At 37.2% G+C, this 26,866-nt stretch overlaps 1 protein-coding gene across 2 annotated transcripts in view; it reads right to left on the bottom strand.

The window, feature by feature from the left end:
- Nucleotides 1-628: 628 nt before the first annotated feature.
- Nucleotides 629-26,866, bottom strand: part of XKR4 (XK related 4) — a 144,814-nt gene continuing 118,576 nt past the window's right edge. Inside the window, exons 3-4 of one of the 2 annotated variants that reach the window (XR_010909806.1) lie at nucleotides 4,241-12,558; nucleotides 629-4,113 (exon numbers count right to left, since the gene is read on the bottom strand). Coding sequence is in view for 1 of the 2 variants with exons in the window: in XM_060775315.2 (XP_060631298.2) it covers nucleotides 11,612-12,558 (947 nt within the window). In the remaining variant the exon portion in view is untranslated. Of the gene's footprint in view, nucleotides 12,559-26,866 lie in introns of both variants that reach the window. The other variant, XM_060775315.2, reaches the window with a different exon arrangement.

Below are 26,866 nucleotides of genomic sequence, written 5' to 3' on the forward strand. Positions count from 1 at the left end.
TTAAACTAATGGCTAATGTAATTAGCAATGTTTCCAATCTTAGGATGTGCAGTGGGTTTTGCTATGACTGAATATGATAGTGCAGGAGCACGACATTTGATTGCTTCACCTGGTAGACCACTTAAAATATAAATGTATCTGAGACAAAATATTAATGTATGGAGTGATTCTGTTTAAGATTCTAGCCAGATCAAGAGACACTATTACACTTTCCCCTACCAATGTCTGTTGTTTTCCTCTCACAAATAGCAAATACTCACTTAGGATAGTCTTCACTCAGTTATCTTGGAGATCCTGACTTTCTCTGCTTTTCCTAAATATTTTAATACATGTGTTTCAGGTTACTTAAGCCTTCTAGTGCTGGGTTGCCTCCATGGCAATTCATGCCTCAAGAATGGGGTTGGCATAAAAGTAGTGAACTATATTTAAATACTTACTTTTTGTGAACTCAGAAGGGGGAAACTTTTCTCATTTGTTTTTCCTCTTGCTAGACCAAAACCATGTTGGCTGTAACATCTAACTAATTTAGATATGTGAAGATTGTACTTATGTGTATGTAACAGTCAGAAAGAGAATGCATTGAGGAGCAGAACACATCCTGCTTTGAAAAAAGACTCCACACCATCACTAAAATGACCACAGTGTACTTTATTTAATGATTTGGTACTTTGTGTTGCAATAAAATAAAATAAAAACCCTACAAAATCCAAATATATAAAATTTTCAAGTTTTCATTTGAAGTTTTACAAGAAAAATCAAGTTATAACTGAAGAAATTTGTAAGTATGAAGCACTACTTTCAACTTCATTTCATCACAAATTGCAACTTACTTAACAGACCAAAATAACTATGGTACTGTAGTACACCAAATACTTCACACACTGTGTTCTTTACTATAGCACATGTAACCACTGCCAAGCAAGACAGTGATCTCTAGCCAATAAAGACACTCTTCACAATCTGGACTCTAAAGGAATGTTTGTATACATGGAATCTGAATATAGCTATTTACATGAAGGATTTCTTTTCATTAACTATTTTGAGTTTTCATCTCAAAACAAAATACCAAATACCTTTGTACAATGTTTACAAGTTGTTGCACAAGAACTGTCATGAATGTTGTTCAACTCAAGTCCCTGTGCTTGTACTGAGGGAAATATATCTACATTTTTCCATAAACACAAAGGTGACATCTCGGAACTTGTTTATCTGATAATGGTAACTTTTGAGTAAAAGCACAGTAATGACTAGTTAGCACAATCTTTGTATAATGCAACAGGATACAACAGGAGCCAAGAAATTATTGGTCCATTCTATTCAGTTTTCTAGTCTGTTCCTAACAGTAACTTCATCCTTCTCTTTTTATGAAAAAAATGTGTATACAATTATATTCCTAATACAGGATAAACTAAGTATTATGAATAGGAAAAGCACAACTCTTTTAAGGCAAATTAAGCATATACAAGCAGCTTCTGTGGTTTTTGTTCCTGGATATTTAAATTGCACATCATAGACCCAAGGTCCTGTTCCAACTATATATGGACCTTACTCAACATCTTACTCCATTAACCCAGATGGCTAATATTCTCACCACATCATTCACCCTCTAAAGTTATCTCCCATTTCAAGCAACGGGATTATGAGTTTTCTCATTGCCAGTCAAGCTGTACTCATAGTTCCCAATCCAGCTCCACAAATGAGATGCAACCTGGAACCACACACATAGCATGTTCTTTCACAGTGCAACATAGGAGATACATGCAGGCACCTGTCTCTGTGCAAACGTCACCCTAGGAATCGGAAGAAATGGAAAAGGTGTGCTCTGCAATGGTTAGCAATTCTATTGTTTAGGATCTTGTTTAGAATCGTCTACAAACTAACTAGCATGGCTTTTTGAAACAGGAAAGCATGGGAATGAGAAAGAAACCCTGAAAAAATTCAAAGTGCATGTTTAAAATGTTTTGGGGAATAAATTAAAGACTGCTGAGGTAGTTTGATGTTTTTAAGAAATAGCTGTCAAAAAAGTTAAACACAGCAAAAATGTCAAAGGTTGCTTGGAATTTTCTGACTTAAAGGTGTAAATGAATATGGATACTTGGATACTAATTAAAAAGGGCACAATTTCACCAATGTGAAATAACTCTAATGCCTACCTAGTTTCCAAAACTGTTTTAAAATATCCACCTGGTCTCAACATTTCCTGGATCATATTTGGGGATCCTCTTGGTATGACCACAATGATATGTATGATCTTTCCAACTATGTAATTGTATGGAAAAGGAAAAACTAATGTACATTTTCAGTTACTGATTTGTTTCACTATATAAATGTATGCTTCCCTGTGCGCTTTCACTTTTTTTATATGAGCAATTCATGTTTCCACTCATATAGTTTTCTGACAGGAGAGAAGAACTAGAATATAGCTATAGTATTTTGCCAGCAACCATGTTTGAGATAATGTCACTGCTTAGCAGAATTTTCCAGCAGTATGCTCACAAGACATTTTTTTAAACCAGTGAAGATGATTATTTACAAGCCTGACAATGTTAAGATGTGCCATTCATTTTGGTAGGAAAATTATGTTGAAGTTCTTTGGCCAGTTTATCCTTAAAGTCACTAGTTTGAACAATGCAAATCTATTTTGGAATGCTGCATAATCCATAGAGTTTTGGACAAGACTGTCTCAGAATTGCCTTGATTAAAAAACTTTTTTTTGCCTTCATGAAGTTCACTTCCTTTTAAAACTGATGTAACTTTGCTTAGGGGTATTTAGCTGAAGTCACACACACACCTCTCCCAATTTCACATACATTTTTATCCAGATTAACTCTTATTTCAACATAGGCAACTTTCACCACACCCAGGGATGGCAAATTAATTCAGGCAAGCCTTTTTTTCACCCTAATGCAGTGGTTCTCAACCTGTGGGTCCCTAGGTGTTTTACCCTACAACTCCCAGAAATCCCAGCCAGTTTACCAGCTGTTAGGATCTCTGGGAGTTGAAGGCCAAAACATCTGGAGACCCACAGGTTGAGAACCACTGACCTAATGCCTTCCAGTTGGTTTGACCTACAACTTCCTTCATGGATAACTGTCGGGGATAATGGGATCTGAAGAGCAAAACATCCAACGGGAAATGGGGAAGAATGATTTAGAGGGGCATGGCAAATTGTACACCATCCGTAGTTCTATACTCTCTTATCTCACTCCTTGGGGAGTCAGCTTCATGGATTTTAGAGAAGGAAAATGAGAATAGCCCTATATTGATGGCCTTGTTAGGAACATGGGAGAGGAACATACACATATAAGAAATATGACTATGTTACTGTTACATTGCATCAGTAGTGCAAAATTTAGGGGATATTGGCAGCTTCTATATCAGGGTGTTGTTAGATTTTCAAGGAGTATCCAAGGTCCATCACATTAGATTCCTCCATTGAAGTTTGTAAGTGGCACAGAGTATATTAATAAACCCACAGAGTGGATTATAATGCTATGGAAAAAATTTAAAAATAAATGACAGGTTGTGAAGTATATTCACAAAGTAGATGTCATTCATTTTAGTAGTATTGAAAAAAAGTTTGCAAGATGAAAAAATCAGGTGTTGTACACATTATAAAAGTAGTTGTGCCCTCAGATAATGTCAATTCTTAATCTGCACCAGATCTAGTTTTTCAAGAAGATTCTGTGGCCCAAAACATTAAAATATTCTGTTCTCTGGGACAATCAGCAACAATATGGCCAGAAGACAACATTTTGAGGTATACCTTTCAAAAATATTCCACAACATATTTTGATTTTTCCACATTTAGTTGTGATATTTCCTGGAAAGGAATTAATTGGCATAGTTACCCCTTGATTTACATAAGATATTCAGAAAGTATCTGTGACTCAAAAGGAAATGAATACTACATGACACTACAGATCCAAAAAAAGGGGGGTGGAATTAATTTAAGGAAGTTTGCCATGCTAGCAAGAAGGGAACTTGGGATGGTAGTGCACACATTGTTAACCTCAAGGTTGAACTTCTTCAATGTGCTTTACCACTTTTAGAAACTCCAAAATATCAAGTGTTGATTTTGACCTTCAAAGCTCTACATCAGTGGTTCTCAACCTGGGGTCCCCAGATGTTTTTGGCCTACAACTCCCAGAAATCCCAGCCAGTTTGCCCGCTGTTAGGGTTTCTGGGAGTTGAAGGCCAAAAACATCTGGGGACCCCAGGTTGAGAACCACTGCTCTACATCAATTGGGTCCAGGTTGCCTACCTTCTCCCATACAATCAGCGCCATACACTAAAGTCCTCTGGGGGACAGCTACTCTAGCCTGCCAGAACCCAACTGGCAACCATCACCCAGAGGACATTTTCATAGGCTACCCCAACTATGGAATGACCTACCAGAAGAGCCCTGACAGCTAAATCAGCTGTCAGAACCGAATACCCATGTCTTCAAGCAGACTTACTGAGTCAATTATAACTTGTGAATGTTATTGGCATTTGCCATTGATTTTTAATCTGCATTTCAACTATGTGTATTTGTATTTCAAAAACATTTTATCTAATTGTTGTAACTATGTTGTACCCTGCCTCAAACCGAGAGGTGAGTATTACATCATCATCATCATCATCATCATCATCACCATTATTATTATTATTATTATTATTATTATTATTATTATTAAACCAACTCTGCCTTTCCCAAGTATCTTTGTATTTTTCGTCCAATGACTCCTGAAAAAATAATAATGCCAGGCACTTCTTTGTGGCATTTTGCTGGGGGATACCTCTACTCTGTTTAGGAGGGCATGAGAACAATGAGCCTTTGGCATTTTTCTTTGGTGATTTCAATTTTGGAAATTGTTTACATTTTTGATAGATTGCCGGACTGGACAGGATGAAGTGTACATTCTGATTTACACCAGTAGTATGGCAACAAATAGGCTTCATTTGCCTTGTCAAAATTTAGTGATTGTACATGTGAGGCATAACATGGGATGTCTTCTTCACACTTTCTATTAGCATGTGTCTGTAAGTCTGATCTTACATGTTTATGGCATGAGTGTGAAGATCATAATGTTAAGAACACATTGGTGAGCTCCCATTAGTACCTTTAGAAGTGAATGGCCATGTCAGAGAGCTGTATTTCAAAGATTATAAGCCCCATGTGCAGGACATGGTCAACTGTTCTAGTTAACTTGTGCCATTCATCCAGCGATGTGAGACCCTTGGACTGCATGGTAAAATAATAGCAATTTCCAGGGATCTTCGCTAATATGGACACGGGAATTTTGGCATGTTGGAATAAGGTTTGTTCTCCCTCTGTTCATATTTTCATTTTGGAATTAATATATATAGCCCTGGTTTTGCCAGATTTATTTCACATCATCTCTTCCTTCTTCGTCTCCAGTAAGCAAGATACCTTTTCAGATGTAGGAATATTATTTCCAAGTTGAAATCCATGGAATCAAATTAACAGTCAAATTAACACTCTGTATAGGTGGGAAAGAAGATTGAATTTATCAGTGTTTGACAGTGACAAAGTTTTTATAGGGCTGCCTCCTCACTCTTTAATCTGGCTTTGCTGCATAGATTATGTCATTTGAAATCCATGTAGCTGACTTCACTCACACATAAATAATGCAAACCTATATACTCTGAACTGAATGTAAGCCCTATTGCACAAATGGACGCTTACTTCAGTATATATAAACAAACAGTATAGTTTGTTTAGTGAGCTATAGTGAGCTATAACGTTTCATCACTTGACAGAATAAAATTTCTAAGAAAAACAAAGCATCTTATTTGGGACTTGCCTCATCGAAACCTGGCAGATTACAAAGTTTAAGAGCAGAAGTTAAAATGAACCTGTGGGGCAATAAAGTCATCACTGGAAATGTATTACACAGTCTTTAGAATTATGCTGCAAAGACTGTGGACCCATGGATAGAGGCAATCAAGGTAAAAGGATATAATCCTAGTGCACTATTTCTAGTAAAAAAAAAAAAGAGAGAGAAAAAGATCGATTTCCATGGCAGATGTGGGTGGGAGCTGCTCCTTGGATTGCATTCAATGGCTAAAAAACCTGCCTTCGGCTAATACTATGAATACATTCATAAACCACAGTTAAGACCCTAACAGACATGATAGAGATTATTGTATTTTAAAGTTGCTAGAAGTTTAATAGCATTTTGGACCAGGATGAGAAGAACATTCAGACAAACATCTTCCTCAGTAGCACCCTGAAATGTATTGGAACCCTTCTGCTGGTTTTAATCCCAGTGCACTGGGATGGCATTTTATAGTCTTGCAGAGACATGCAGAATGTACACAAAGCTATATCTGTAATGTAGAAATTACATGGCATTGTCACCTGAGCAGAGGTAGACAGTTTCAACCAAATCGTAAACACCACATGGAGTGTTGTTTAAAAAAGCAAGATATCCCCTCCCTCAAATCTGTTGATTGATTTATTGGCCTCAATTTGCTGATGGGATGGGAGAATTTGGTGATGGTAATGTACTGTAGGTTGTTCTAGAATTCTAGAGCAGATTTTCAGTGATCAGTATGGATAAGGAGAAATCATGTAATTGGTTCCTTGCCCATTAATTTAATGCAGGCTCAAATTCGCCATTACACCAAATCAGTGTGGCTTTGTTAGCGGGTGTGGCACAATAGATGCAATACATGCTGTCCGGTTACTCATGGGAAAAAATCGAGAAAAGAAGAAACCACGCTGCACTTTGCATTCCTTGATCTTGAAAAAGCATTTGATTGGGTTCCACATGACCTGATCTGGCAAGCACTACAGCCACATGGAATACCAGAAAACTATGTAACATGGATAAAGTTACTGTACAATAATAAAGCATGTATGGTCCGCTGCTGTGTAGGGATTTCACTACCCTTCAACATCACTGTTGGCGTGCATCAGGGATCAACACTCTCACCATTACTATTCATACTCTGCATGGACACTACTACAGCAGATTTGCGGACTATGCATCCCTGGACACTTCTAGATGCAGATGACATCGCACCCGGCCACCAAAAATGCGTAGCTCTCCAATAACAGCTGCAGACATGGAGAGTTAGGCTCTGTGAAAATGGACTTCAACTAAATATATCCAAAACAGAGTATCTGGAATGTGGCTTTCAAACTGGACAAACAATTCAAATTAATTGACAAGCACTAAAGAAAGCCACCCAATTAAAATACGTAGGGTCACTAGTCTGCATAAATGGTGGTACTATGCTAGACATATGGTCACAAATAAATGCAGCCTGGTTGAAATTACGGCAAATTACTGGCATTCTGTGTGACTAAAAATGCCTGAACAATTTAAGGCTAAGATCTACACTACAGTTGTTCACCCAGTAAAGTGTTGGCCACCAATGAAGAAACATGAACAAGTCCTTAACATAAAGGAAACAAAAATGCTGAGATGGACACTATTGCCACTTCTTGAGCATGTGCCAAATGATGACATCTGTCAAAGACTAGGAATAAAAGTGATCAGTGAGAAAATGCAGGAAGCAAGACTACGGCCATGTCATGAGAAGAAAACCAACATCAATAGCACAAACAGCACTTAATTTGGAGATTGCAGGACAACCATGTGAATGGCCAAAGAAAAGATGGATGGACACCATCAACAAAGACATATGTGCTGCATACCTGAGACCTGAGGATGCCCAAAACAAAGCCCTATGAAAACGACAGTCACAATGCTAACCCCTCCATTGGGAAAATAACTTAGAAAGAAGTTTTTAAACATTTTCAAATATTCCTTCCAATCTGCCCTGAGTTCCCCAGTGGAGATAGGGCAGAATATAAATAAAGTCTTATCATTATTATTTTATAATTCATCCCTAAGCCTCTTTTCTCAGCCTCCTCCCATTTGCACCTACCATACAAATGTCCACCTAGTAGCCATACAGAAATGCAAATGCCTTTCATTCATTAAATATGCCCCTTCCCACTTGATGCCAGATAAATGACTATTGGGTCACTCATATCTGCTAATATCTGCCTTCATATCTGTTTCTCCCACTCCTTTCAATTTGGAATTAAACAGGCTATTAACTGGGTGAGAGTATGGCAAAAATATCTTTTTAGGGACTGAATAGTAACCTGCTGAACTAGATTTGGAAAGAGAACAGCCACCTGCTGCAAGATCTTATATGCTGTACTAAACTGATGATATTTCAACATCACATATATTACATATGCTAGCTATATATCATCTGCTTTGTCATTTCTACCTTGGAAATATACTCGTGGGCTAACTCATGAATGCTCTAACTAATTAGTATGGATTTACTCCTTCCACTGGTGTTTTATTTTCAAGACTTGGCAGTATACAATTTGTTAAATTCAAAAAATATATGATATCCAAATTCTTATGGATAAGAAAATCTCATCAAATTATTTGGTGTTACAAATTCTGTAACAGAAGAAAGACTGGATCTATCTATCAGCAGATCCAGCCTTTGTGTTACAATGCCTACTTGTTCAGATGTGGTTATCTCCATATTCCCATTGCATCACGTCATGGCTTGATAGGGTCTCAAATGACAGTCATGCAAAGCCTACACTTGTCTATGCAACATCTTTCTGAGTTTCCTAGGTCATACTCATCATTAACAGACACATGATTGTAGTCCTATCTCAATTAAATGGGTGAAACTTAAGTTAGTTCTGGCTAACTATTCCACCTGATTTCTATGAGACTAAATGTGACTTAATTTGGATGAAACCCTAACGTATAAAACTATGATTTCTCATCTCCTGTAATACATTGGCTTTCTGCTTTATCTGAAGTTTAAACTTCACATCTGCTGGAATACTGCCATAATCTTCCTTCACGACCTGTTAGGTTTGGTTTCAGTAAGCTCTTTCAACATGCCATATCCTGGGGAATATCTTTGTTGGCACATCTGATCTTAGGGTCAGGCCAGTAATCACCTCACATGTAAGTACTTAGTTAAAACTTTGTTCAAGGTGGACTGAGTTCAATGATGATTGAATTGCAAATTTCAAGACATTATTCACTCTGCTGAAGAAGACATATAGATATTCTGAGTTCTTCTTTGGAGAACAAGCTGATTAAGTTTGCTATGTTTATGCACAATGTTCTTATTATAGTTACAACTAGTAGGTTATTACAACCAGTAATTTTTAGGATACACTTAAAGAGATGTGTCTGCTGGTGAAAAACACAATAAAACTACTTTTTAGGTTATTATTTCTGTGTATCCAACAGTCATTTGAAGGTTCTAGAGCTGTGCAGATGTATGTGGAGACTGTGGTTTGCTGCTTCCTGGAAAATGTATAGAACCAGAAGCCAGCAAATCACTATCACACCAAATATGTGTGAGATCTTATGGTATTTAAATAGTAGGTCTTTGTATCCCTTGTTTATCACACATTACTTGTTTGTTAAATCTCTCTGAAGCAGAAACAGGATTTCACTGTTTCATCCAGTATACACTTTGTGTTGTTTTTGAAGCACTTTGCTGAAAATTTCACTGTTCTCACAATAGCCTAAAAGTACTCATGGAAGCTTTCATATGGCATTATATTGTAAAATAAATTAATACAACATCATATTTATGCACAAAGAATCAGCTGATGTAACTGTGGACCAATCTTTAAACTTTTAAGTTATTAAAGAGAATGAAATATATGAGAAAAGGTTATAAAAAGTAACACTTTTGTGTCCTGTGTTTTTGCTTTATAAAAATATCGACATACTCCATGAGTTATTCCAGTTTGCACCAAGTTTTGTTTCTTTAAAAAAAATACTATCAAATTTTGATTTGCACCTTTAATGCAACTGAAAGCACCATCAAGGGATACTTTTAATATAAGGAAATACATAATTATCTTTACCAAGGGAGGTATTTTATTTTGTAAGCAAAGCCACTCCTATATAGGTATCTCTAAACCACAGTTTAGCACTGCACAAATGAGTCACACTAAACCTATTATTTTTGCACCACATCATCTCTGTGGCATTACTAAGAGGTGCCTAGTAATGCTTGTTTTTCTTTTACATTAACCTCAGCCAGCAATGTTAGTTGAATCCAGATTAGCTGTTGCTATTCTATGTATGGTTAGTTCTAAAAAGGCCTTCTTTTATTAACAAAGCTGGCTTATTTCACATAAGCAAAGAGAACTTGCTTAGTGAACATTTTAGATAACATGATAAGCTCCAGTTAATCTAAAATGTACTTTGAAACATCCAGTTTCACACCCATTATGGTGGAACGGGTAGTACAAAAACTAGCTGAAGTTCATTTGTGTAATGCTAAATCATGGTTCAGCATTGTGTCTGAATGCAGTGAAACAGATTTTGGCCAGATCAAGAATACCTTGTGCACAGCTTTGTTTCCTATATGATTATGTTGTATACTTACACACAGGTGATTGGTTTTCACTTTAGGCAGGGCCTGGAAATGAAGGACGTAGGTTTTTTCTTCCCAGCTTCTTGCTTCTTGTGTTGTACATGTTCTGTCCATCAAACAATAATATCAAATTTGCAGTTACACAATGTTTGGCACTAGAAAGGTGTGATATGCTGTGGTTGGTTATCACATCTATGTTCACTCTCTCTCTCATACACATACACACAAAACCAAGCATCCCAGAACCTGAAAAAATAAGCAAAGAGACATTTTATCTCTTGATGCTGTTTGAAACATGGTCTGTAAAAGGCTCAGAATGATGAATGTTACCTTGTTTTCATCTATTTCTTTTTTCTTTTTTGCAATTGAAAACTTAATCATGATTATCATTTAATGTACAATGATAAATGTTAGAGCTTCTTGCATTTGCTGAAAACTGGGGGTGGGGTCATCTGCATAGAATTTCCTTTAAAAAAAATCAAACCCCTGAAGTTGTACATATAATATTGATTTAGATTTTAAAAATAACTGAATAAATCAAGAAACTTAATAGCTACTTCGATTACAACACATATAATTAGCTCTTTTAGAATTAAATTTAGTTCTAGAGTAGAAAAAAACAATAATGTATTTTTTCAATTATAACTCTTTTGCAAATATTTTATGATTTACCTATTCAAGACTAGAAGATGATATAATTTCTTTTATAGAAATAGAATTCACATAACAGTAATATTGCCTTTTACAAAATAAGCGATTTTGACAAGTTTTTCTAAATGATTTCTTTAGTTTGCAAATTATTCGCTCTATAAATGCAAACACCAATAATTAAGTTGCTCCAAAACAACATTAATAAAAGCACTAACTGGTAGCTGATATCATTCATTCAAATTCTCCTCCTTTAATTTAAAATGCTATGCAGTGCACTTTGAAGGAAATAGGAAGTTATTGAACCAGGTCTATTTTTCAGTCAAACTACTGATTCTTTGAGGCTCTTGGATACTGCTGCTTTCTAGGTGTATTGCAGACAGACTGTGGAAAAGTGGATCAAATGATAATCATGATGGTAGCCAGAGTAAGGATACTATTATAGTTTGCTGCTCTTTTGTAGAGTGAAGTTTAAGTTATTGCCACGGCCCTTATAGCACCCTTTTATTTGGATGTATCACAGCCGCTGCATTGAGTTTATTTTGTTTAAAAAAATTATTTATAGTGTTGTTTCATATTCCAACCGCTCCTGTATAAGGGCATCATCTTTATATTGTAGTCGTGGAGGAACAGGAGAACATTCAAAAGCTAAAATGGCCTTTCGTAGGCTCCTGTCCAATACATGTCTCTCCCATGCTGGGTACCTGTTCCTGAAAAGATCAATTTTAATGACAGATTCTTCAATCCTTGGAGGCCGGGATGAAGGAGTGGAAGGTGCAGTTGGCCTCACCTGAAAGACGGGTACACACCCATCTCTCTCTGCAAATTTCTGATCCCGGTCACTTGTAACACTCCGGTTATTAGAAATAGACCTTAAAGTACTTGATGCTACTTCTGGAGGAAGTGTGAAGGCAGCTACAGAGTCCTCACAAGCACAGCTTGGTGACTGCCCAAACCTTGGTCCATTGGGATGAAAGAAGGCATAGTACATCAGCATAAAAACAATGCCAGTTAAAAAGCTGCTGAATACCACACATAGTGCCGGAATGGCAAATGCATCAGAAATCATAGGAGCCTTGTATAGGTACCAAAGAGCACTCAGGGCAGTGTTTTCCAAAAGGATAACAAAATAGTAAATGAAAAGCCTACAGCGTGTCCTTCCCTCCTTGACATTGAACCAACTAAAGATATAAATTATCCCAACAACCATGTCAAAGACTATTTCTTCCCATTTAGTGATGCAAAACTCCGTCTCACAATGGACAATCCAGAAGGTCATGATACACCAATGTAGAACGATGAAGATCCCAAAGTAGAGTTGAAAAACAGAGGCAAAGAGAGCAAACGTAATCACCCTGGCTGCAATTGTGAAGAAATGCCAGCAAAACTGGATGATTACAGCCATATAACTGATTGGTTTCTTGTCATCACGGGAATCACGGAGAGCTTTCTGATATGAAGCCAAAGCCCATGCCAAAGACACAAGAGATGCTGCAGCAGTAAGACCTAGAAAGGAAGGAGAAAACAAATACAGTATATAATCAATAATTTAGAAACTGCTTTTGTGGGCTGCTTTTATCTAGGAGACACCTACGTGCATCTATGCAAAAATAAGTTCTATTTAGTTCCATTTGACTTCTTTTCAGGTTAGTGAATACAGAACTGAAGCCTTAATGATTTAGGGGACAGTCCATACCTTTAGTCTTATTTTGTAAGAATTGACATTTTGATCCAGGCAATTATAGCAGGCTTAGATGCAGTTCTGTTTTGGTGGTCCCATAAAACTGTAAAAGTCACAATGCAGTCTTTCATTATGAAAGCACATCTCAATTGATATAAATGTAAATAAAAGTATCCAACCCAAATGGTTAATTATCTGAAAGCATTCTCCAGGCCACCCAAAGCACACTTCTGGTTGGCTACCAAGTTGCAATAGAGAGGAAAGTTCCATTCCCAAAGCATTGCCATCACCAGTCAGCACAATAATGTTTATTGTCATTTATTCAGCGTAGTAGCCTACATCTAAATTTTCATACAGATTCCATCCCTTTTTTTATTCCACACATTTCTTCTTCATTCATGGCAAGTTCTCCAATATTGAAACTATCTTTTTTTCTAAAAGAACAACCCCCTTCTAAACTAAGGACTTAAAATGAAATTATTTTCCTGAAACACCCTAAGATTCAGAGAAAAAATAAAGAGAGAAGTCAGTTGACACCATCAATGGAACAAGGAGAGGAACTTATCATAAAGTAAGCTAGGCATCTAGACCTGGATTAAGGAATGGTCTAGAACAATGGTGATGAACCTATTGAATGTGTGCCTGAAGGGGCATGCAGAGTCCTCTCTACTGGCACGCTCACCATACCACTTGCCTGCTCACCTGCACTTTTGCCTGCTCCCCTTGCTCGTGCGATCCCCTCCATGCTTAAACAACTTCATGAATTTAGAAAAAGTAAGTAACGTTTTAGATGAGGAACATGAGAAGGGGAGTAGAAAGGGGGTCGGAGGCATTGAATAGGAATGGGTTTTACAGAGCTATAGCAGGTCAAAACTAGCATCTCAATCTGTATCAGGGGATCTAGAATTCCTGACGGAGGTGCACACTAGCACTTTGGGATTGGTCATGTCTGACCTGGCCTTGTTTTCCTTTGGTTGAGCACAGTGAATAACAAGCATGCCAACTGTGCAAAATAATGTGTGGGAGCACTGCTAGTACAAACAGTGAGGTATTCATTATGGCAGTGTTATCCTATATGGGACAAATGGTGGATGAGACAAATTCCTACATATTTATCAGAAGCATGATGACACAGTGTTGGCTGGTAATAATTATACCCACCACACTGATAAGAACATTGTCTTATAAATGGATTTTAGTCATAATCATATGCTGTTTGGTATCAATTATGCTTGTATGAAACCAATGATTACATATGCCCACAACATGTGTAATATAAAGAAACTAGCAGCAATGTACAGATGAGTAAGAAAACTCAAAAGGGATGTAGAAATATCCACATTGTCAAGAATTTAGAAAGCATTATTTTGCATACATATCGTTTAATCATATTAGTCTTAGTATGCTCAATTAGATATGCTGACACATGATGATAGACAGAACAATTTTGTGCCCATTTGAGTGTGATATTTTTTAAAATAAAATTCACAGCAAAACATTTAAATAACAGAATAGAAACAGGATACTATTTTCAAAGATGGCATTTGAGGGCCACCGAATTTCCAGAGACATTTTCAACCAGCCTCCTTCTGAAATAATGGATATCATGAAATCTGATCATTTTTGGTAGTGGGCAGGGATATTAAAATGGTGCAAAAGATGTTTGGAATGTTGTATCTATGAAGAGAAGAATACTGTACCAACAAGATTTTTTTTCATTTTGGAACTTGGGCTTTGTCTATTCTGATGCACACAATTATCCCAGGGCTGTTCTGGAGCGGTAAATGTAGGATCAATCCTAGGATGGTTTTAACTGCCACCCCACCAGTTGCTATGGAGGCGGAAGCGAGTCATCTAGTGGCTCCAAGCCCAGATGGCTCCCTACCATTCTCATTGTTGTGGCAGTCAGTGGGAACAACCCTTCATCTGGAGTGAAATACTCCAGTGCCCCAGAATGGTGTGGGAGGGGGAATTACCCTGTCTTTTCCCCTTCCCTTTTCTGGTCATTCCAGCCAGCATCACCACAGGCAATGAGTGACTGACACCAGCCATGTCATGCCTACTGCCCACTGTAACAATGAGAATGGAAGTGGGGGGTGGGATTGTTGACAGAGCCAAAGGAATATGGGATGGTCATGTAAACAGTTTATTTATTTATTTACTGTATTTGTATACCGCCTTTCTCAGCCAATCGGCGACTCAAGGCGGTTTCCAACAAATCAGTAAACATAAAATCATAATACAGAATAAAACATTAAAAACAGTAAAAAAAAAACAAGAGCAATAAAAATATAATTAGCATCTCAATATTATCAAGCATTGTCCAGTTCCATTGTCAAGTCATTCGATTTCCTATATATTGGCTACTCTGCATTTCTAAATGCTTGCTCGAAAAGCCATGTTTTAACTTGCCTCCGAAATGTTAAGAGGGAGGGAACTGGTCTAATCTCCTTAGGAAGGTTGTTCCATAGCCGAGGGACCACCACTGAGAAGGCCCTGTCTCTCGTCCCCGTCAGACGTGCTTGTGACAAAGGCAGGACCAAGAGCAGGGCCTCCCCGGATGATCTTAAAGTCCTTGATGTTTCATAAGGGGAGTTGTGTCATTTTTCATCAGTTGGAGCTGGCCCACCTGATTATATGAGTCCAAAGTCACAGTTTGCTCCAGATTCTCAAGGAGAATCTGGAGCCATCACAAATTTGGCTATTGTTGTTCAAGGTTACATTCACCTAGAATATCCTCCATGCCTCATTTAGTTGTCAAGGACTAATTTACCAACTCTTCGGGATAAGTGATCACTATAAATGTGCCCTTATTTTATGCAAAATTTGTATGTGGTTATTTTGCAGAGAAAACAGCATTTTCTACATGCAAAATCAGAATTCAATGTAGAAAAGGTCATTATTGTGCAAAAATGTTTTTGATGAATAAGAGTTGTAACTGAAATTTGTTCTGCATAAAATTTGTATATAGCTGATTTGCACAAGAAAAAGCATCTTCTGCAAAGAAAACTGCATTTGCTGCCTAGAAATGTGTTTGGCATAGAAACCCCCCACTGTAATTTGGGATTTGTTTTGAATGTAATTAACATATGAATGCCTGGAATAGAAAACATCAGGATTTCATGTGAAGGAAAAAATATTTCTGCATTTAAATATTATTTTCCATGTAAAAAATGGTATATCCTATGCAGAAAATGATGTTTTCCGCACAAAATAAACATATGTGATTTTTTTTGGTGCCAAAGAACTCTTAAATTGCAAACTAGCTTCTAAAACTGTGGTTTTCAGACTGCTTGCAGTGGGAAAAAAGGATGGAATTGTTGGTTATGGCCATCAAGAAAAAGCTTAGTGAAGAATTACATTCCTATTCATTGGTTACATGTTACTTGCTTTTCCTTTAACCTAATATCTATTGTGCAAGTGAAATTCAAGTTGCATTACATATAATGGCATAGTAAAATTGTGTCTTTTATTTAAATGACAAAATCAAAATTTGCTTTTTGGATTTAAAAAAAAATATATTTTCAAGCCATGGATGAGTGAATCTGTAGATGCAGAATCCATGAATATAGAGGATTGACTGTGTATACCCAGGGAATATAGTTACTCATCTATCAGTCAATAGGATTTGTATTGTAGTTACTTTATCTACTTGTCCATAAGCCTTGCTATATTTTCATGGTACTTCCAACAAAAAAGTGTCATTTTAACTAGGAGACTGTTTCTGTTGCATAAATACTTTTGTTTCAAGAATTTTACACTTTTTTCCAAGCGCACCAACTAAAAGTGGGAGAGAGACTTAGCAGGACCATTAAGATGGACTGATCTTTTCAGTGTGAGATTTCATGGACATTAATGCACTTCTTCAGATGCTTTGAAGTGCCTTTATAACAGCATCTGAAGAAGTGGCCAGACATCCATGAATGTGCATGGTAAAGAAGATTAAAAATACAGTACTGTCTTAAAAGTACAGTACTGCTAGTTTGTTTCCCTCTTTCCCTTTCCTTTTGATGCTAAAATAGTCAGATATAAGTATTTCTTCAAGAATAACACAAAATATGGTGGGTTTTGGAACACATTACATGTTATATATTTCTGGGAAGAGGCAAGCAAGAAATCAATGTTGTTATTTGTGTTAGTGCTCTGAGTTTGTCAAAGGGTAACCCTTGCTCCACATGCTCCTTCTACATACTGTATGAATGACACATAAAATATTCTGTAGGAGTGACAAAATGAACAGCATGTCAACATCCTCAGAGTTGGAAGGATCTTTATCTTTATTACAAAAGAACAGCCATAAACCAGATTAAATACTTATGCATTTCAGATTGATAAGTAATGTTACAGCTATTTATACAAATTATATTTGCCTTTTGTTGAAGCACAATTTGTTGAAGCACTTCTGGTTGTATAGTTAAATTTTCTATAATCATTGCTGCTACTACCCAGGTAGTTTCTTCTCCTGCATCAAATGAGTGTGCATGTTTGCAGAACAATGTTCTGTCTAAAATTATTTTTAGAAATAAAAGCTGCACTTTTTTATATTGAAGAAATGTTTGAAGAAAGTTCTTGTCAATTGAGTAGTAACAATTTCCCCATTTCAGGGCACATCCAGGCAGTTACTTTATGGCGGAAACTTCCACAATAAAAAGGGGGCTGTCTAGACAACGTCTTGGACAAACCCGAATTAATTCCACAAACTAGGAAAATTCCGGTTTGTGGTGAATTATTTGATAGTGAGTTAATTTCATGCCTTCTTGAATGGTGTGGGATAAACCCACTACTTCTGATGTCTGGAATGCAGAATACTGCAGTCCAGACAGTTTTCTGGACTAAATTAGGTCAGTCCCGGAAGAACATCTGGACACCCACCAGAGAAAATGTGCGTTTTCTGGGATGTGTGCAGATGGGCCTCCAGAAACATCGGTGTTTTTTAAACGCGGATGCTCTTGGAATAAAGGCCTGTCTGGAAAGACCCGCAGTTAAACCATAGTACATAACATCTGCATTAGAAAAGAGAAGATAATTTCATTAGTAAAGTAGTGACTGATTTCAAATACTTGCATAGTGAGAAAATGTAACCTAAGAGAAGGATATCACAAATTAAGGAATGGGGCATATAAATGTAATATTTTGTCCATTCATGGTATTAATGGTAACATAGAGTACATCTACACCATAGAATTAATGTGCCATTTTAACTGCCATGGCTCAATGATATGGATTTCTGGGACTTGTAGTTTTAGAAGGTCTTTATCCTTCTCTGCAAAAGAATGTTGGTGTCTCAATAGACTACAAATTCCAGGATTTCATAACACCGAGTTGTGGCAGTTAATCTGGTATCAAACTGCATTAATTTTACAGTGCAGCTGTATCCCCAAAACTGAATGCTAACAATGATTCTTTATTTCTTATTTGTCACTCTCTTGAAAATAACCCTAAGAGTCATGCTTTGTTATTATAGCTTGCCACAATTGATTAACGATTTTAAGTAGCTGCATGATTTTTGCACCAGAACTAAGAAATTAACTCATCCTTTTCAACCTTTTTACCATAAAAATGTACTGAGTTGATTGACAGCATCTGGTTTACAGATATCAAAGTAAGTTGCAGCATGAACCAAGGCTTTTAGCCCCAGTTTGGGTTATAACTTGTGTATATACAGAGTCATATTCCACTAGAGGGTCTATAATATTTCTGTTTCCTTGGTTGTTTTTAAATATATATATTTTGAAATTATTTTAATGGCAATCTTAATAATTTTGTTATTTGCAGGTTTGTCCTTAGAAAGAAGCTGTTCTTTCACTATATCATCTATAAATACCAATAATTGGGTTTTTTTAAGTTTAATAGAATGTGTGTACAAACATACAATCATACATTTTTGAGGTCTTTAAGAGATACAATTTAATATTCATATTGCGAGTGCATGGGTGATACACCTCCCGCCGTCCATCCAAGAAAACACTGACAAGGTTTTTGGGTTAAACAAAGGCCACAACTCATTTATTGATAACAGGAATAAGGGTTGGCAGCCATGCATGGGTCCTGGATCAGGATTGGGCAGCCCACTGCTGACCGATACCGTTAAACACGCTGGGGTGCTGCCCGCACAATACCAGGCCAACATGAAACTCGGCACCCCTGAGACCACTAGCCGTTCCCCCCTTCCGCTAGGGGGGATACTTAGCCAGATCCAGGGGCTCAGGGCAGCCTAAACAGGTTGCCCAATCGAGGGAGAGGCCAGCACTGGCTTCGTCATGGGGGAGGCATGGCTATCTGGCCATTGGCTGGCTGGCGGGAAACTTTCCCGCCAGCCAAGGAGGCTTCTGGGAAGGAGAAGCCCCCCTGAGGCGATAATGGCACCGGAGAATGCCCCACACTGCAACATCCCTGGTGCGGTAAGTCGGGCCATGCTTTTTTGTCAGATCTTTTGCAAAGACACAACTTCTTTAACCTTAAACCTTATCAGCCAATGAGTCAGTGAGAGGGCTGAATTGTATTCTTAGGTTCCACCTACAGCATTGAATGAATGAAATTTTACTATCACTGACTCACTATTCAACTAGTCTCCTGTACTTGGGGCTAATAAGATTTAAGTCAGAAAGTGTTGAAACACGATTACCTGTACACAATACCTAGAGCTGTAATAATTCAGCCTAAATTGTTTTACATTTAGGAAATATCTGTATGCCACCTTTGTCAATATTACATTACATAAGCCACCTATATCTATGCTAATTTATGTAAAGTTCTTCTATACTCATAAATATTAATGTCTCCTTAATTATACAGGTTGAACAATCTCTTGACACCAAATCTGGAGACATACATATTTAGGTGGTTGATAAATTATGAGGCAGAAGTAAATGTAATATACATAAACCTTAAGACCACCTATTTTTACCTAAATAAAAATAAAAATAATGGTAAAGATTCTTAGGATATATCTACACTGACATATAATCCAGATTATCAAAGCAGATAAACCACGTTATCTGCTTTCAACTGGATTATATGATTTATGGATTTTTAAAATCCATAAAAAATATCTAGCAGTTTTGATTTATGAAAGCTTGGCTATATGTTGATGTACAATTATTTTTAATTTTTATTGCTAAATATTTTATTTTATATACTATTGCTTTCACAGTTCACTTCATGATTACCTTTAGATTCAGACTTTACTTTTGTTCTGTTATCTCTAATATACATACATACAGAATGTACGTCCATGTGATGGAAATGGATGGCATCACAAAGCCTTCCATTAGAGATCATGCCAGAAAATTGCTAGTATGTCAGTGATGCCATTTGGGCAAGATGTCATTGTGTCATGTCATTGTGTATGTGTTCACCTTTTTTACTTTACAATCAAGGGGAATCTAGAAGATCCCCAATTTTCTGCAGAGGACAGTACTTAAAAAGGCCAATAGACTGTTAAGAAAGCCTTAAAGTACCTGTTTGTTTTCAATAATAAAGAACTTTGTTGAACCTTTAAGCAATCTAAAGACTCTGTTTTAAGGAAATCCAAGGGCCTTTAATCTGAGGCAACCCCGGCATCCCGTTAGGCACACAGAATTTATGTCCTGTCTACAGTCTTATGCACAGGCCCAGTGTGCGACAGCACAACATCCATGCACACCCCATAATATTTTTTTTCTTCTTTTTCCCATCTCTGGAGATTCCCTTTTTAATAAACACAAACTCACTCTATTTCAGTCAGCACTACACTGCCCTATAATCCAGATAATCCACATTATCTACTTTGAACTGGATTATATAAGTCTACGCTGCCTTACTGAATACAAGGGAGTAGGTAGAAAGAAATATCAGTTGTACCATTTATAATTAATAGTTCATAAGCCTAACTCAGTGCTGGTTGTTCTGGATGTATTCTTTCCTACTTTATCTACTGTTGTGTTTTCTCAATCTTCCTATAGATTTTGTTGATGACTCAACCATATGAGGTGATATCATTAAAAACCCATTTCTACTAATAGAAAAATGCCTCCCTTTTTAAAAATTCAGCCTATAACTGAATAGTTTTGTAGGGCTGAGGAACATCTGCCAAATAGTGTCTGGATGATCATGTAGGCTTCATACTAGGCTTGGTTGATAAAACTTGGTTGATAAAACTGATCGGAACTAGGGGGCGCTGGTGGTTCGATTCAAAAGTCACTTCCAAATTTTTCCAAAAATAATTCAAAACTTTCTGAAACTTCCAAATCGATTTGTTAATGCAGACGCGCATGCGCAGCAGGGAAAAGACAGCACTGGCACTGGGGAAATTTCAGGGGATTCTCCCTCCCTCATTTTTAGACCAATCCTGATAAAAATTGCTACAGTGATAGAACCCATGGACTTTTGACTTATCATTGGATTTTTGGCGAATTTTCAAAGTTTTATAAAAAAGCATTTTTAATAATAAAGAAAATCTGTTCCTGGTTTGAAAGTGCTATTTCCTGTTTCATTGGGTGGCCTTTACTTTAGAAATAGTTGTTCTACTCTAAGAACTTTGTTTGTGTAGCACAAACTGTGTTAAATTGGTGGGGAACAGAAATATTAGTACAGACCCCATCAAGGCACATCTAGACTGACCCCCTCCTTGTTTTCTTTAGACTCCTTTGTAGATTCAATCAGTTTATTTTATATTTATACAAAAACTGCTACAGATGGCTATTTTTGGGTCCTTCAGCCATCATTATTCAGCAGGCATGCATTGTGGGAAATGTAGTTTCCCACAATGTGGAAATGGAATTTGAACTATGAGATAGCGAACTCTGACCATCAATGAGGAGTAATTGGGCTTGTATTGGTATTATTGGTTTTATTGCTGTAATGCAGGAATTGTTGTTTAACTGTTAATTGATGCTATTTGTTTTATTACTGTTATGTGATGCTGGCATCGAATTGTGCCTTTGTAAGCCACCCTGAGCCCCCTTCGGGGTGAGAAGGGCGGGGTAGAAGTAACCGAAATAAATAAATAAATAGTTTAACAGCAGGGCCTTTTGCAATTTCCACCATTGGGGGCCTGGCTTTCCCAAACGACAGTTAAGATGGATGTGCCTAGCCACGTCCACCGCATCACTTCTGGCACCGGCTGAAAGAACGAGATTTTTAAAGTTCCCTTGCTTTACTTTATGCTTTTTTTTTTTACTTTACCAAAGTTACTTAATGGTTGTTAAAATTAAAATAACATTGAGAGACATCCAAACATTACAGAATAATTAAAAAAAAAGGGGGTAAGTGGTTCAAATTCGAAATCCACACACACACACCTTTCCTGCATGGTTCAAAACCTGCTTCAGATGTCCAAATTCGTATTTTTTTCCCCTAATTTCAATCATTTTTGAGAGAACCTATTCAACCCTACTTCAAACATATTTAAATAGGCTAGTCTGCCACCTAGTGGCTGGTGTGATACTGAAGGCTACTAAAATATTTTAAATTTAAATCCATTCAGATCAATCAACACACTTTAAAGACTAAATAACTATGTGATCCATGCCCATGTCAATGTTCACACAGCCACATTTCATGGTCTTGTAGTGATAGGGTATGTCGGCATATACATGCCCACTCTCTTATTACTATAGCAACAATGTACAGCTTGAACACTCACAACACACCATGCTATCTGTTTCCATTCATTGATCCATCCAAACAGATGCACTCCGGACTTCTCTGGGATATGTCCAAGACTTTTGGGGGGGGGGGGGTAGATATTATCTCATACATACTGGGGAGCACAAATTCAATTCCAAGTATTCCTTTCTATCTTTCCCAAAATGCTGACTTGGTTGTTCAGATAGACTCAATAAGGCTTACTTGAATAGGTTTGCTAAGATGGATGATAATTACTGTGGTTGTGGTGGTGGTAGTTCTTGTCATGAGCATCTCCCACTTGTGGGAATACTTGTAATCACTGGTAGAATTATTATCATAATTATCTGGGAGTTAGAGAGGGCTCTTGATGTCTCAAAACAACTGTCACAAAACAATAAAAGAACTATCTATTTCATGCAGATTCTATTGGCAGATGTTTATTTCTGCATTTTAAATCTTATTAAGCTTCATTCACAAAGGTTGTTTCAAAGTTGCCTTGACGTTTTGGAACACCGTAGTCTTTAAATTTAGATTACGCAAAAATTTCAATGCAATTGATATGGATGTGGGAATATAAACATAACTAGAAATTTTAGTCAAAAAAATAAACACAAAAAAACTAGGCTAGCTTTTTCATAGCTCGATATAGGTATTGTACTTAAATTCTTATCAAAAATCTTTGAATTGAGTGTTGAGGGGTAAGAGATTAATCTTCCCTGGGATAACTTTTTTAAAAAGCCCTACATTACTTACGGTATTACCTTCTCCCATATAATTTGTCCCTTAAGACCCCGAGGTCCTCTGGGGAATGCTTACTCCAATGAGCCAGAATGTAACTGGCAACTGTCACTCAGAGGATCTTTTCATCAGCTGTCCCAAGTCTGTGGAATAACCTGGCGGAAGAATTCCAACAGCTAAATCAGCTGTCAAAACAACTGAAGACCATTTGATCATAGAATCGTAAGACTTGGAAGAGACCACATGAGCCATCTAGTACAACCCTCTGCCATGTAGGAAAAACACATTCAAAGTACACCACACAGATGGCCATTCAGCCTCTGTTCAGGAGCCTACACTAGACTCTGAAGCAAAGAGTTCCACTGCTGAACAGCTCTTACAGTCAGGAAGTTTTTCTTAAAGTTCAGGTGCAGTCTCCTTTCCTGTAATTTGAATCCACTGCTCTGAATCCTAGTCTCCAGGGCAGCAGAAAACAAGCTTGTTCCCTCTTCTTTATGACAACCTTTCACATATTTATACATGGCTATCATGTTTCCTCTCAACTTTCCCTTCTGCAGGATCCTATGAGGAGCATCTTTAAGATGCTCTTCATAGGGCATAGTCTCCAGACTTGCTTTAATGCCTGTCTGGAAAGTGTCAGTGATATAGTTCAAAATAATTTTGGAATTGGATTTGAAAAGGTGAAATATTTTGAGCACATTAGAAATATTGTAAAACAATTAAAAAGAAGAGTAAAAGTTTTCCATATTCAATGACATATCAAGGAAATGGAAAGCAAAGCTATTTCCTCCCGTTATTGTTGTTATGTGCCTTCATGTTAAGTCTGATTCATTATGATCCTATATTAGGGGTTCCTTGGCAAGTTTTATTCAGAGGAACACTGCCATTTCCTTCCTTGGTGGCTGAGTGTGACATGCTCAGAGTCATCAAGTGGGTTTTCATGGTTGACTGGAGATTTAAACCCTGTTTCCTAAAATCCTAGTACAACACTCTGCATACTACACCACAACATGCTTAAATATTTATTTTACACCACATGACTTATGTTTCAAAACACTTTGAGTTAAATAATAAATAGATATGAAGATGGAAAACCATGAGGGGCCTATATGACTGGAAAGATGAAGAGTAGCATTTGTTCTGCTCTTGGTGTTGTGGTCTTCTGAAAATCTCCTTAAAATGCTCCTGAATGCTCAGGTGGCAGACATGGGAAGGAATATGGTATTTTCCAACTGCTTGTCTGGTGTCTCTGGGTAAAGTGGATTTGGCAAATGATACACTTGCACTGAAAAAAATCAGGGTGGATTATACTTTAACATGGTTTACTTGAAACTGCATCTGAAAACCATTCAGTGGTATCTGGAGCCTGCTTTGTTGATCACATTGTTCTATATGAAATGACTACCAGTTTGTTTGGGGGGCTAAATTTCAAACTTGAGATATTTATGTAACACCAAGGATAAATACACTGTGGAATTAATGTAATTTGTCACAATTTCGGTCCCTTTAACACAGCCCTATATCCCAGAATATCAAGGCAGGAAATCCCACATAATTTGCTTTGAATTCGAATATATGGCTGTGTGGACTCAGATAACCAAGTTCAAAGTAGATATTGTGGGATTTCCTGCCTTGGCATTCTGAGTTATATGGCTGTGTGGAAGGGCCCTGAGCCATAGCTAAGTTAAAGTAGTGTGAAACTACAACTATTAGTTTCAATTGCATTGGGGCACTATTAGATTTGATGGGATTTGAAAGAAGATTCCATCTGAACATGAGGAAGAACTTCCTGACTGTGAGAGCTGTTCAGCAGTGGAACTCTCTGCCCTGGAGTGTGGTGGAGGCTCCTTTGGAAGCTTTTAAACAGAGGCTGGATGGCCATCTGTCAGGGGTACTTTGAATGCAATATTCCTGCTTCTTGGCAGGGCGCTGGACTGGATGGCCCATGAGGTCTCTTCCAACATTATGATTCTATGATTCTATGACTTGTAGTCTAGTGACATCCAAAGCACCAGTGTCTCCTGCTTTACATTTTATTCCTCTTTCTTTGATAGAGGTGGAGCATTTCTTGAAGACTCCATGGAGCCATATGCTTCCTATTAAACTAGAGGTGTTGCACTGAACGCTGGCAACCAACTCTAATTATGCAAATTAAGTTGTAACACTCCATATCAGACATTTTATGCATCAATTATATGTAATAAATTGGCTAGTAAAATGTAATGGGCTCGCAGCAGCAGAATGATTTGTTGCAAAAAGATATGGCACTCCAAATATTTTTTAATGTAATTTCTGGTTATTTTGTTACTTTAGCTGTTTAGACTACTTTGTTAAACTCTGCTTGTTTTGCAAAGCAGTTTGGCTGAGAATGGGATGTGTTTAGGAAAAGCTCTTCTCTATATCTTGCTGGCACTGTGGTTGATGATGTTTTGAAAATATGGAAACTATATTGCAGGAGGGAGCAAGCTGTAAATAGCATACTGCAAAAGGCCTTGACAAGTTGAGAATCTACAATCCTCCTCATAGGAATGCTACATTTGAAAAATATCCTTTTGAGAATAATTTACTGAAAAAGAGATACTACTGAAACAGTTTTTCAAAAACCATAAATTGAAAGCAGGCAGTCAACCATATGGCATTACAGTTAATTAATTGGTAAGAAATAAGATGGTGTTCTCTGTATAAGAAGACAGAATAAAGGGAAGACTCTTGAAAAACATCTGACCTTGAGAAACAGTTGGAAAATGTACAGATGAGATAATAAGAACTCAGCATACCATGGCAATACCTACTAAGATGTTGTATGAGGCACCTGCGGATGATAAGGATAATGACAGAATTCCAGATCGAGTTAAAAAGATACAAATTGAACACAAATCTGATCCTACCTGTAGGTGTAGTATTGTCACATAATTTACCCACTTTATAGATGCCCAGCCTTCGGAAAGAGTATGTTATTATGCCAAACTATGTAAATTAACATCAATATGTCTTTGCAAATTGCAACAAAGATATCATGCTCATAAGCATAATGCAAGTACTTTGTTGCATCAAGAGATTAATGGTGCAGTCAAAATGCTGCCTGGTATGATGGATACTGTTCACAAGGAGGTAGTTTCAATGGACAATAGAACTGTTTCATATCATTTCACATCTTTTGTAAGCTATCATGTGGAAAGATGATGAATAAAATAATAGCTCTTCAGGCAGGGGTCCCCAAATGAAGTTTTGTGGGATGGATAAGGCCCTCCAAGGCCATTTACCCCCTCCTCAACCCTAAACTTAGAGTTTCCCTAAGGCTGAAACGACTTGAAGGCACACAACAGTAACAATATTAATTAACTTGAGCATCTCATCAGTCCAAAGCAGTTCCATACATCCCACTGAAATACTGGTAAGTTTATGTTGGTTAAAATTCTTCTTCATTTTAAATATTTTATTGAATCTTTTTGGAATGATACAGTATTTTTATCGAAATAGATTACATTTTACTAGCCATTTTACATCTCTCACCCTCCATTCATGCCTCTTCAAATTCTGCAGCACTGCTGGTCACAGCTGACCTCCTGCTGGAGTGCTCAAGGGCCCAGGCTTCCCAGTTCTCAGTGTCTACACCAGAGTAAATATTACTCCGGATGCTAGATTAGCATTACTAATGGACGACACAAAGTTGAATTTAGAAATGGAAAAGAAAGACTTGGTGATTATTTTACTCACAGTGGCAAGAATTATAATTGCAAGGAATTGGAAAATAGTAACTAATCTTACACCGGAAGCATGATATAG

The sequence above is a fragment of the Anolis sagrei genome, chromosome 4 (genome assembly GCF_037176765.1).
Source record: "Anolis sagrei isolate rAnoSag1 chromosome 4, rAnoSag1.mat, whole genome shotgun sequence".
In the NCBI taxonomy this organism is placed as follows: domain Eukaryota; kingdom Metazoa; phylum Chordata; class Lepidosauria; order Squamata; family Dactyloidae; genus Anolis; species Anolis sagrei.